The following is a 14,050-nucleotide window of genomic DNA, read 5'->3' on the forward strand; positions in this document are numbered from 1 at the left end:
TAATACCTTGAGGGTCATACATTTTAAATCTTTTTTATTTTTATTCTATTTGAGAGAGTGAGAGCACGAGGAGAGAGAAAGAGAATCTTAACCAAGCTCCATGCTCAACGTGGAGCCCGACACACGGCCCAATAGGGGGCAGGTGCAGAGGGAGAATCCCATGACCCCTGGGATCATGACCTGAGCCAAAATCAAGAGTTGGGCGCTCAACTGACCGAGCCTCCCAGGTGCCCCGAGAGTCATATATTTTAAATCTTTACCAATTTGACAGAGTAACAGTAGTATCATATTATTAATTACTAATGGTATCAATGTTTTTCTGTTTGTTAAACAGTTGTTTAACAGTTGTAACAGTGAATTATCTGTTAATGTCATTTGCTTATTTATTTATTGGGGGCCTTACTTTTCTCCTTGATATATATGCCCTCTTATGTAAGAAAGATATTAATCTCCATCTGCCATATTTACTGCAAATACTTTTCTAGTTTGTTGCTTGCCTTTTTATTTAGTTGGTGTTCTTTTTCTAACAAAAATGTTGATAAATTTTTTTTCACTTTTTCCCTTTGTATTTTTTTTTATTACTTTCGTGTTAACAAATTATCTTGCCTGAGCAGTTAAATCTTTTTAGATCTATTTTTTCTTGGTATTTTCATGGTTTATCATAGAATATGTCAACCTAAAATGGCCTTTAGATTGTCTCATCCAGCCCCTTCATTTTAGAAATATATTTTAGAAACTTGTATCTTACCACTGACTTGCAGTTAATAATCGTAAATTTTTACCATTTTGGTCAAAGCAAAGCCCTCAGTTAAATTCCTGTAACATTCTTAAGGAGGAGGATACTTTTATCTCTGCTTCGCAGTGGGGAAACTCAGTGCTCCAAGAAGTGATGATCCGTTTCCTCAGTCTAGGGCATGTGGTTATTAGCAGAGCCAACATCAGGAACCATTTCATTGTGAATTCCCAACCTGGTCCCTTCATACTAATTCTGCATAGCAATAGGGTAGTCGTGGCTGTGAACCAGCTTCTGTAATCTGTTGCTATTGCACAAGGATTGTGTGCCTTGGCTCATTTCCATCCCACCCCCCCCCATCATGTTTCTCTGTCACTCCATTTCTCTTCCTGTCCCCTTTATATTCTGTGACTCTCCACTTCCAGACTTTTATATGTACTCGTATTGAAATCACATGCTCATATACCCAGTTGTGCTTTCCCATCTTTCCATCCCTCACACTCTGGGAAATTCTAGACTCTTGTATCCAGTGCTGCTTAACTCTGACCCCCTGTCCTGTCCCACAATACACACACACACACCCTTTGGAGATAGGGTGACTCCATACTTCCATAATGCAGCACTCTGCCCACATGGTATGAACCCACATGGGAGCTTGCAAATGGTATACATTGTGGAAGGACCTCCTCTCTAAGTGGTGGAATAGTGGGGAGAGGGTGGAGATCATTTCTGAAATACAGTGGGTGGATAGCACCAGAGTTCCTAGTATTCTAACTAGATAGGACAAGAAATGCTTTCTCTGGTAGGAACAGTGTTACCACTGGTTTTTCCGATGTAGTGCAGTTCTAGAATTTAGCACATTGATTTTTGTTATTATTTGAATTCTGTGTTGAAGCCTATGAACAGAATTTCCATGGTTTCTATGGGAAAAAAATCTGTGTTCCAGACATCCATTAAGAAGTCATTATTTGGATAATTTTTTTAAGTTGGAGACAATCAAATTTTCCTGAGAAATTATGTGTAAATTTAAAATTTCTGGGGCGCCTGGGTGGCTCAGTCGGTTGGGCGTCCGACTTCGGCTCCGGTCACGATCTCGCGGTCCGTGAGTTCGAGCCCCGCGTCGGGCTCTGGGCTGATGGCTCAGAGCCCGGAGCCTGCTTCCGATTCTGTGTCTCCCTCTCTCTCTGCCCCTCCCCCATTCATGCTCTGTCTCTCTCTGTCTCAAAAATAAATAAAACGTTAAAAAAAATAAATAAATAAAATAAAATTTCTGAGTTGAATTATTTTTTTAAGTTTATTTATTGTTGAGAGACAGAGTGCAAGCAGGGGAGGGGCAGAGAGAGAGAGTCACAGAATCCGAAGCAGGCTCCAGGCTCTGAGCTGTCAGCACAGAGCCCAGTGTGGGGCTCATACCCATGAACCGTGAGATCATGACCTGATGTTCATGAGCCAAAGTCGGACACTTAACCGAGTGAGCCACCCAGGCGCCCCTGAGTTGAATCATTTTAAATGAACTAGAGAAGTTTATTCCTTAAATCCCATGAGAAATCAACTTATGAAGATGAATCACATAATCTGAAAGGTTGGTCGTTCCATTGGTTGTACATGTGCAGGTCTGTGAGCATGCACGTGCGCGCGCGCACACACACACACACACACACACACACATTTGGTAGGAGTTCCAGCTGGTAAAGCTCTTTAACAGCAGTTTGCCAGGATATTCATTTTAAATGTACATACTTTTTAACCTGGCAGTTTCGTACTTAAACCCTATCCTATAGAAATAGACTTATACACAAGGATTTAAGGAAAGCAATAGTTCTCAAACATTTTTGGTCTCAGGATCCCTTTACACTCTGAAAATTTATTGAGGGACCCCCAAAAGCTTTTGTTTTATGAGTTACAGCTACTTATTTTTACCTTATTAGAAATTAAAACTGAAATGTAAAAAAATTATTTATGACATCCCTCTAGAACCATTTTCCAGAATAACAATAATTGGAGAGAAGACTAGCATTGCTTTATATTTTTGCCATCTCTTTAAATGTCTGGCTTAATAGAAAATAGCTAGATTCTACTATCTACTCCTGCCTTCAAGCTGTTGCAGTATGTTGTTTTGGATGAAGTATATGAAGAAAATCCAGCTTCACACAGATAAGTAGTTGGAAAAGAGGGAAAACCTTTTCAGGTAATTGTAGATGTACTTCTTGGATACGACACCAAAACTCGGCTTGTAATAGTTTCTAAAATGCGGAATCTGAAGCCACATTAATGAACTTTTCATACTGTGGTACATTAAAAACTACTGGTTTATCTTTCACTTTGAATGGTGGATCTTTTAGTCATTCCTGATTTTTTTGAACATCATGTCATTTGAAAAATAATGGTTTACTGAGTTCAGCAGATCTGCCAAATGTTGCTACATCTAATTCTACATAATGAAAAAGTCCCATTTCTTAACATCACCACTAATATCATTAGAAAAGTCGTTAAGTATTGGAAGCTGTCCAAAATTCTAATTTCACTTGAAAGTTCAGATTTTATTATTGGCAACAAATACCTCCAGTTGTTTTCTTTGAAGTGACAGGCTCACTGTGTTCATTTTCGAGAAAGTGTCTGCTAAGTACCGGGTCTGAGTAACCATAGTTCATCTGTCAGTTGCTCTTTCAAGTAAACCTGGTGATCCATGAAAAAGGCAGTTAAATTCAACTCACTACTGAAACCGTTGCGCAGGTACTTTTTCCTGGAGACAGGCGTCGTTCTTCCGTATGGCGGCAGAAGTGAAAAGGCTGTTAGAAATGCCCTTCCCTTTTCATCTATGCATTTGTGCAAAGCCAAAGTTTCTTCATATACATCAGCCCAAGCAGCATATAATGGCAGATTGAATGAAGAAGCAGATAGGAGAATCCAGTTAGGTACACCTCCCATTTCACCACACAGGCTAAGAGCTGTGTATTCAAGGGTCAAGATGTAATGATTTTTAGCTTCTTCATCAAGGGCCATCCTACACAGAACTGGCATTTTTCGCTTTGACCGTGTGGCGGTGATGAATCCGGTGACCATAGTACAGTTCGGTGCCACGACACTGCCTTGATGCATGCCACAGCACAGCAGTTTTACCCCCCTGTGCCTTTTGCACCCTCGGTAGAAATGGCAACACAATGAAATGGCAAAATGTCCTACTATCTGAAAATAGTTATGCCATCCTGGAGCCCCTGCAGTAGGTAGAGAGGGAGGGCTCCCTAGAGCTCGCAGAACAAAATTTGAGATCGTGTATAGAGGTGTTCATTCCAGCACTATCTCTAAAAGTGGCTGATTAGCAATAATCTACATGCCCATTAGTAAGTATGGAGAATGACTAATTCCAACGTGTCCACTGAGCCATTAAACAGAACTTGGTATTTTTCTGTATCTACCTCTAAGATGTGTCCTTGAGGAAAAGGCAACTTGCAGAGCCTTTTATAGGTATGGCCATGTTTAAAAACACACACAAACTTATGTGTGTATATAAAGAAGCCACAGAAAGGAACGTGGCGTTGTGTCCACCATACTGATAGTGGCTGACTCAAGAGAAGGAGAGGCGTTGAGGGTGGGGGCGGAGAGGCAAGCAAGTGTGGAGCCTTCACATATTTGTGTAGATTACTTAAGTCTTGGACGATATACAGTTCTTGTGTCTATTTTTTTAAAGCTGCCAACGAGAATATATAATCACCTTTTTCCTCCCCGTGCATCTCATTTTCAAAGGTACCTTTTTTAAAGCCCTTCTCGAGTTTGAAGTTAATGCCAAACCTCACTAGGGTTTAGACCTGTGAAGATTAACACGTCTGAACTCTTTCATTTTTGTCCTTAAACTTGGATATGTAATGATGTTATTTTGCTTAACAGGATGTAAAGAGATGGTACCTGATCCCCTTCCCCTCACTTATTTTAGGTGGCTGAACTTTACTTTTCTAAGAATTTTAGAACGTCTTTAAGAAAATTTGCCACTGAGTAATCTTAGCCTTGGAAAACATGAACCAAAAGCTAATTTTTTTCACCCTAAAAATATGGAGAGGGGCACCTGGCTGGCTCATTCGGTAGAGCAAGAGACTCAGGGTCACCATCTTGGGGTCGTGAGTTTGAGTCCCACGTTGGGGGTAGAGTTTACTTTTAAAAAAAAAATACGGAGAAACTGGAAGTCTTTGTTTTTACAAAAAGTTTATTTTGAGACTTTGAATTGAGACTATTAAATTCTAAAATAGATAACATTTGTTGGTTAAAGCCTTGGTTATTTGGATTTCCCCAATTTGGAATGGGGCTGGGCTGACATTTAATCATTGCACTATTCTTAGAGAAAAATGGCCATAATAAGTGATTTAATCATAAATAGAACTGTGTGAGGGGAGTGTTGTCTTCTTTCAATACAATGTAATAAAGTGAACTGCTTGGGACTGCTATTTGATATACCAATTTGACTATTATACTCATCTATTTATTAAGTCAGAGAACATTTATTGGCAGCACTTAGTTTCTGTTTGCTTAGATGTAGTCTTGAAAGTCGTACTCATTCAAAGTTCTTCTCTTATTTGAACTTACACTAACTTAGGCAAAGCTTCATTCTTTCCCTTCGCTTAGTCTAAAAGTAATAAGATTTTGTTAAATGTGGAGCTTTGCCAGCACAAGAGCAAAGCTATTAAAATTTAGCAGAATCCCTTTGGTGCACATAATAAAGCCATAGGAATAAATATCGTCGCTATTTTGGAGGTTTTTTTATGAATAAAGAATGAAGTTTACATTCGTGGGGTGGCAATGCTGCTTTTCTTGTGTAATATTAAACTCTGGTATCTTTATCAACAACAGCACTGTGCTGGTCATGGAGTTATTTTGTAACACATCTTGATCTTTTACAGTCTGGTTAGGAGCACAAGGCTAGTGAAACTTAGAAAATACTGTAAAATCAAGTACTACATTGTGAGGGTCACAGGAAGAACTGGCGTAAAAAAAACAATCTACTCCAAGTTACAGCTTAGTAAAAGGCATTTCTGGAACTAGATCACTAGAAACTTAGAGGTTGTTCTAATCTAGATAAAAGTTTAACAGATCAGGGTGGGAGCAACTGAAATGAGATTGATCTAAAAGATGTTCAAGGAAAAATGAAGTGGACCTCATGGTTAATAATACAGGGGCTAGAGAAAGCAGAAGAGATAGAGACAACCACAGGGATTTTGAGATAGCATGAACAGAGAGGGGTTGGCATTGCTACATATGGGAAGTTGGGAGAGGAAACAAGAAGCAGAAATTTCAGAACAGGTTAGTTAATTTTTTCAACATGTTGCATGTGAGGTCACTAGGAAACACCCATCAGGACAGAGGAGGGAAGATTGAGAACCATTAGTACAAAGGTCCTGACATAGAAGCAATAAACCTGAAACAGATTGAAGCCCTGAGACCTGGGCTTCCCCTTAGTGCCCTCCAGTTAGGGGCAGGGGGAACTAAAAAGACTGAGAACCAGGGTGGTTAAGAAGTCCAGTGGGCATCACCAAAGGCGAGCAGGGCAGGGTCAACAAAGAATGGATGGTCCGCAAGGCAAGCAAAGGCTTCTTTGGAGATGGAGAGACAGATATGAGAAGGCAGGGATGAAGGGTTTTCATTAGTCGCCAGCAATGATAGATGGTTCCTAGTTGGGTTTTTGTAACCAGACACCATCACGGCTATTTCACAAGTAACCAGCCTGTGCGTTTCAATCCTTCAGGTGGTATTGGAATGCTATGTAAGAAAGGACTTGGTCTACACCAAAGCCAACCCAACCTTTCATCATTGGAAGGTCGACAATAGGAAGTTTGGACTTACTTTCCAAAGCCCTGCTGATGCTCGAGCCTTTGACAGGGGAGTGAGGAAAGCAATCGAAGACCTTATAGAAGGTATTGAATTTTGTCACTGCATTCTTAGGGGGACAGTGGGAACGTTCCAAGGTCTTTTTTATTCCAGTTGTCTGCCATCATATATTTGTGGTTTATTTGAGGGAGGCCTGGGGTGGGCAGGTCAGTAGATGGCAAAACTTGAGGAACATCCACAGAGAACAATTACTAAGTGACAGTGCAGGGGGAAAGGAGTTGGGTTTCAGACTAAGGAGTGATCCCAGTTGGTTTTCAGACTCTGCTCTGGAAAGACAAATTCTGGACTTCCATGTCAATGACTTTTTGACAGATTACACTTTTCCCTGACTATTGAAATGGCTTCGGTCTGATCTGTCTTGGCTCGGAAGGTGCCAGGCCTAGTGACTGCCGTCCTGTAATGAGAGCTCACGGTGTGTGGCTGTACTGAAAAGGAAGGGGATCTGTAAGTCCTGGAGCCCTGGTTCAGTGTAGGGCTTGGTCTGTGGGTGAGTGGGTAGTAGACACTGTGTTGCCTCTGAATGTGGCCTGGAAGGCTTTTGGGCAGTCAGTTCTCACGGGCTTTTCTAGAGTCCACAGATGCAAACACGCAAACTCTTTACATTCAGTTATCCATTCAGAGAGTTTAAGTGGCCATAGCCAGAGCCGTGTAAAAAAAATAAAGCAAGGCATGGGAAAGCCAAATCCAGAATTTGGGGAGACTAATTACAAAAGAATGTATGCTTCATTTGTTTAAGACATAGAGTGTTCTGAAGTCATTTTCTTCTTTGTGGATTTGGGGGAAGAGCGAAAAGCAAATCTTAAAAAGGAAACTTGCTTAACGTTAGTAGTAAGAACATGAGTCTGTTCACTACAACGTGTGATAGCCAAAAAGGTAATTAAAAACCAACGTTCACATTCTAGGTCTGACGTAAGGTGGCAAATATTTAAAAAGTTGTTATGAAACATAGCTTTTAAAGTGTAGAGAGAAAGTAGCTCCCATATTACTGATAGAATTGTACACTATGTCCCCTTATTCTGTGAAGGTACACACAAAATTTGATTCTCTTACTTGTAATTTTTTTCTCTATATATACTCTCTTTAGCTGTTTCTGTCAAACTTTCCTCAGATGTTGATGGACTGGAATAATTTAACTAGTAGAGAAAAGTCCTGAAAGATCAGTAGTAATTGTGCAGAAGACTTAACTTTTTTCTCCTGCAGTCCCCCGGTAGAAATTTAAATAGCTCTCATCCCTTTCTGAGCAGTTTTTTAAATTTCAGCTGAATGTAATAGCAAAATATTTTCTAAATGCACATTTTTAAAGACCTAACCAAGAAAAGGAGATAGAGAAGAAATTTGCCTTTTGGTATACCTATCATTTAGGCAGAGTTCAATGTTTTTCCTTTTGGCCATTAACAGTATCCGTTAAGTTGGTCCATGCATTATTGGGTATTGTGAGGGAGAAAGGAAGAAGTTACACAGATTTGCATGCCAGAATGAAGAAAGGGATGAACAAGTAAGTAATAAATCAAACCCTAAATGACCAAAGCATTCCATAATGGAATAAACTGGGTTTTCTGACAGGAGCCCAAATTTTGGCCTGCAGAAACGGACAACTCACAGATGCCCCAATATTGCAAAAGAAGACCTCCTCGCGTGGGTATCTGCTTTGAAGGCAGCTCCCACAGTCTGGGTTTTTGAGTCCAGTGTCTGAATTTCAGAACAGGAGGTGACCAAACAAGCTATTTAGTCAAACCCTCGTATTGCCAGATGGAAAGACCAGAAACTGACACGGAGACCATTGCGGGTGTCACTTTCTAGTGCTTTCCCCACTACACTGTAGGGGTCTGGGGGGACACTGGCAGAGTCTGGGCTTCAGCAGGTGCTTCAGAGCAGTGGGCTGGCTCTCCTCTCCACGCCCAGGTGACTCTCCGGGTGCGTGTTCTCAAGTGGCCCATGCAGAAGCTTGAGGGATTAAGAACAACAGTAGGCAGGGTTAATTTAGGGAATGTCCTAACTAGAGTCAATTAAAGAGGAATAAATTTAAAACGTTTAATTCCCAGGTTACATATTTCTGCTGATGATTCACATTTGAAAGGAATGGAATGTGGTTTTATTAAAATACGTTTTTTAAATGATTGGTTTTGACTCACCTTCTTTGGAACTGTGTTTTATCACATTTTTTGTCTTTTTAGGCTCAACCACATCATCTTCCACCATCCATAATGAAGCTGAGCTTGGCGATGATGACGTTTTTACAGTAAGTTCCCTTTGTCCTTTGCTTTGTGGATGAGTTGGTGAATAATCAGAGAGAGGTTCTGTTTAAGGATGTGAGAGACACTTTGCAATTTGGCATTTGCCGTTATTATTGGGAGGCCATGGGGGAGATCTCTGTCTTGTCACAGTTTTGGCTGTGCTAGGTTTGCCCATGTTGTGGGGGTACCATTGGCCGCCTGACACAACTGCGGCACCTCTCTCCGACCTGTCCCAGGTTCTCTCACAGCCTTCCCCAGATTTAGGGTGACCAACTCTCCGGCTTGCCTGGGACTGTCCTACTTTTACCACTGGGAGTCCCTAGTTGGCAAAACACCTCAGTCGCAGGCCAACCGGGACAACCGGTCGCCCTACTCAGAGTCTTCTGTTAACACAACTCCTTTTCTGGCATCAGGGAAAAAGCCAGAGTAGCCTTTCTGAAGAGTAATTAAACATCTGTGATAAGAGAGGCCTGAAGGCTGAACTGGAGTAAGGCGCAAGTATGCTAAGGCAGGAAAGGGCTTGGCTCTTTTGACACAGCAGGAGTTAATGGGATATTACTGGAAACAAAACGATTTCTCAGCTTGCATCGTCTTTGAAATCCTGTGCTTCTAAAAGTTAATTAACAAACAGTTCATCACACACCTGCTGTGTGCTTGGTGCAGGGAGGAAGCTTTAGGGCAGCGTTTTCAAACTCTTGGCCCCCACACACAGTAAGAGATACATTTGCATTGCAACCTAGGACACACGCACACCTGAAATCAGATCCTATTTCATGTTCTGCATTCTGATTTTTTTTCTCTTCTGTTTCATTTTCTTCCACTTTTTACTATGAAACTTCTAGAGCACACAGGAAAATTTAAAGAATATCACAGTAAACCTCTACATTCAGCATTTGCCCTGTTTGCTTTATCTGTACCTGTAGATACTTACACAGGCACACACACGTGATTGTTTCTGTTTTTTGCCAGTCCGGTTGAAGGTAAGTCACCTCGATGTTTTAATTCTCTAGCATGCATCGCCTAAAAGCAAGGCATTCTCTTCCACAAGCGTGATGCCATTACTATACCTGGGGAAATTAATAGGGATTCCCTAATATCATCTAATAGTTCCCCACTAGTTCCTCCCTTATCCCAAGAGTATCTTTCATAAGCTGTTTTTATTTCATATTTGTAAATACCGGCTGCAGCCCTTTAAATGTGTGTCCTAATGCACTCATCATGGAACCAGTGATTTGAAAAACGCTACTTTAGTAGCAGAGAGGTGTAGAAACTATGCCTCGAGCTCTCATGGAGATAACAGGGTGGTTTGGGCAGAGATAAGATGGACCCACGGGAGGCTTGGAGAATGGCACCAACTGTGTAGTCCTCTAGTCCTCTACGTTACAGGGAGGGGTCTGGGGATCAGAGAAGACCGCTAGGAGGTGAGGCTGACGTATTCCTCGGTGGCATTGGAACCCAGCTCGGGAAGGGGCTTCAAAACTGGGAAGCACAGGGCAAAGGCGGAAGCAGGGATGTGCACGGAGAGTTGCCTCTGCGCCGCAGGCCCCAACCTGATGTGAACAGAGCGTGCATAGGGGTGTCAGGAAATGACCTCAGTTGTCTTTGCATTGAGCGGCTGGTGTGATTGTGGCTCAGAACAGGCTTCCTATAGTGCTCTAAGCAGATCCTCTCAACAGTTGGCATTTGCTTACATCTGTTCCTTTGTCACGTTTTCGAGAGACAAACAACAGCAGGCGGGTTAAAAGGTGGCTTCCTGTGCTCCAGAGCAAAACTGTCATTCGCAGCTGCTTCCCAGCTACCTGCCAGAAGTGATTTATAGAATCGTGAGAGGGCAAGGGGGACTGGGGTGATGGAAGCCAGCATCCCTCCTGGTTTTGTCCTTTAATCCACAGGGGCTCAACTTGCTGCTCTAGGGTAGCAGAGAATGCCGGCAAGGAAGTGTAGAAACAGCCCTGCTGTTTGCAGACACTGGAACTCAGTGGGGAAGGAGCTCCACTTAATTGCGTTCCGTGTAGGCCCTGACATATCTTTGCCTTCATTCCATGTGTTTACCAACAAGGGCCTATTAACAATAGCACCTCCCTTCCCTAATGGCCTCTTCATTAGCCATTGACCGTTAGGAACTCCTCCCTTGTAAGGATGGGGGAGAGTCATCAGGGGCTTATGCGCCAGGTTTCCCATTGGATCCTGAGCTTCCCGTCACTAGACTTTCTGTCCTAAGATGGAAAGTGAGGTATCCGAAACCCGGAGCCCAGGAAGTGAGCTGCTGTGTTGACTCCTGTGTAGTCTATAGCTTCCCAAAGCTTGTCGTGTTCTAAAACTTTTATTGATAGGACAGATATTTAGAACACAGAACTCATTTAGTGTGGAAAGAGTATAAATAGTGGGGTGGCTGGGTGGCTCAGTCGGGTAAGCATCCCACTTCAGCTCAGGTCACAATTTCACGGTTTGTGAGTTCGAGCTCCGTGTTGGGCTCTGTGCTGACAGCTCAGAGCCTGGAGCCTGCTTCAGATTCTGTGTCTCCCTCGCTCTCTGCCCCTCTCCCACTCACACTCTGTCTCTCTCCGTCTCTCTCTGTCTCTCTCAAAAATAAATAAACATTTAAAAAAAGAAAGAAAGAAAGAGTATAAATGGTGATAAGACCTTCTAACAACTCATGATGGACCCGAATTATGAGGGCTTTCTGGGAGGACAGCAAGTGTATGTATGGTTATAACTTGAGGAACCAGGGAGTATAACTTCTGTTTTTGCCACGAGAGCCAGGGGCTTCCCTCTGTTTCAGGGGATTCCTTGGGGCTAGAAGGAAAACAGGACATTGTGGACAATATGTTAATGCACATTCTACGGTGGGGAATAAAGTGGAGGAAGAGACCCGCCAGCTCCCCCTGGAGTTGTTGGGCACTCACCAAGTACGGGCTGGCTGTCTCTGCTCACACTGTCCCAGCTCTCATGGTCATTCCCCAAACCAGCTTGTCCTCCTGGCTTCTCAGGATTGAGAAACCGTGCTGTAATTCCTCAGAGTAAAATTAGCGTCCTGCTTGGCGTGTGCACGAGTGGGTGCACATGCGTGCACACACACACCATCGCACACCCTGCCCGTGCATCTGTGGCCACTCGCCAACACCATTGCCCCCTCAGTCTTCCCATGCCTCTCCATTCGTTCTGCTGCCACCAGCCGGCTGTGTGTCCACATCCTTCCTGCCCAAGCCACCAGCAGAGACTCCTGATGAGCAACTGTTCTGATTTTCTGAGTGTGGACTGTTTATTCATTTGTGTGTGTCCTAGTATTTCTCCCTTCGCCAATTATGATTGTTTTCTCTCCTTTAAAATTCCAAAGCACTCTGCTGATGATTTCTGTCTTGCCACTTGAAAGCCTGCCCTTTTTCTGTTTTCAGATTTTTTTCTTTACCGAATGAATGAATCTTTATCTAATTAGAAGCAGGACATTCGTCATGATAGTCTCTGCATCCCTGTAAAGCTTTGCTCTAAAGGTGCTCAATCAACGGGTGGTCTGAACCTTAGATATAGTGTGTAACAGTCATAGGTTTCCATATTTTATTCATTTGCTTCGTTGTTATCCTGGGGGGCCATGTAAAGTTGGGTGATTTTGAAGGATTCTTGGTAGCTTCATGTCTTGTTTTTCTAGCTTTGTTTTCTGCTGCGTCTACAAATGGGAGCTGTGCTCCTAGCATCGTCACTCGCTGTGAGCTCTTGACTGCTCACACGTACCTTCTCGCCCTTCCGTGAACTCTCTACCTTTTGCAGTACTGTCTCTTCCTGGACCTCAGTTACAATGACTGACCCAGGTGAACACAAATACCTAGATGGCAAGGGTGTGCTCAGTGTTGGATATGCAGGTATGAGGCTTGAGCCATTTGGTACAAATTTGGAAGATGAGTAATGCAAACAATATAAACAACAACAACAATAGTTAGCGTTCTGTTTAACAGGAGGTTGTTTGTTTGTTTGCCATTGCTAAGAATTGGCACACTCATGGGGAGCCTGGGTGGCTCAGTTGGTTAAGCGGCCAACTTCGGCCCAGGTCATGATCTCACTGTTCGTGAGTTCGAGCCCCGCATCGGGCTCTGTGCTGACAGCTCAGAACCTGGAGCCTGCTTCAGATTCTGTGTTTCCGTCTCTCTGTGTCCTTCCCCCTGCTCGCATTCTCTCTCTTTCTCTCAAAAGTAAACATGGAAAAAAAAAAGAAAGAGTTGGCACACTCATGTTGGAGCCTCTGACTGACAGCTTTTAGTTTCTTTCATTTCAGGGCTGGGGAGACTTGAAAGGAACAGAATGGAAAGACCCTTGAGTCTGTTCCCTGTGTTGTGCTTTTGTCTTGCAGAGAAGACATGTACTTTTATCTTGTGGAGGAGGCCCCTTGTCAGCCTGAGATAGGACCAGTCTAGCTCCCTGTGGATAAGCTGAACTGGTTTGCTTCCCAACTTAGGACTCACTTCCTCCCAGCTCCCCACAGTTGAAGACCCTGAGACCAGAGCATGTGGAGCCTGCAAGGAGGGGGGCTGGGGGAGGTGCGGAGAAAAGGAGATAATAGTGAAAATGGACTGTATAGAACTAGAGTGGCTCTGGGTTTTATGGCCCTTTCATGAACAATTTTCCAAAATCCTGTTTTGTAGGGTCGGGTCCTTTAAAACCTGGTGGTTTATTTACTGCTGCCAAATTCTCAAATCATTTTTTAACTGTTATTAGCATCTTCATAGCTAGACAAGGATAATTTCAACACGATCTTGGGAGAACACAGCCACAGTGTGTGTATACTTCTAGAGCAGGCTCATCTAGACTCTGCGGTCAAGTGTTGCTGGCGCTTCAGCTGTCACTGTGCTGAGTGGCTGGATTCTGGCTCTAAAGCTTGGGGATTAGGGAAATATTTGCTTTATAGACAGATACTTGGGGGTGTGTAAAATAGCTAAGTCTTCATCTTCCATAATAAGAAGTCCCGAAAGAGTATCTAAATCTGCAAATCGGGAAATAGTAGTATAACCACTTGACGTTGAAAAAAAAATGGAGAGAAGTGGAAGAAGAAAGAGCCACAAGAATTGAAGTGTGTGTTTCTCTGGCTCAGGAGCTGAGATGGGGAGGGGCAGAACTGCTATTGAGAGAGTAAATGATACACGTGTATTGATTTTTTTTTTTTTAAGGAAGAATGCGGGGGTTTTCTCAGAATGGGGACTGTGGGAGGGGGGCGGTCAAG

The 14,050-nt window shown here is 42.9% G+C and overlaps 1 protein-coding gene across 2 annotated transcripts in view; it reads left to right on the plus strand.

The window, feature by feature from the left end:
* SPRED2 (sprouty related EVH1 domain containing 2) overlaps nt 1–14,050 on the plus strand; it is a 112,461-nt gene that overhangs the window by 81,556 nt on the left and 16,855 nt on the right. For both annotated transcript variants that reach the window (XM_060604384.3, XM_060604388.3), the window contains exons 3-4: nt 6,465–6,633; nt 8,782–8,846. In XM_060604384.3, coding sequence (XP_060460367.1) covers nt 6,465–6,633; nt 8,782–8,846 — 234 coding nt within the window. The remainder of the gene's footprint in view (nt 1–6,464; nt 6,634–8,781; nt 8,847–14,050) is intronic.

Source organism: Panthera onca, chromosome A3 (genome assembly GCF_046562875.1).
Source record: "Panthera onca isolate mPanOnc1 chromosome A3, mPanOnc1 haplotype 2, whole genome shotgun sequence".
Classification (NCBI taxonomy): domain Eukaryota; kingdom Metazoa; phylum Chordata; class Mammalia; order Carnivora; family Felidae; genus Panthera; species Panthera onca.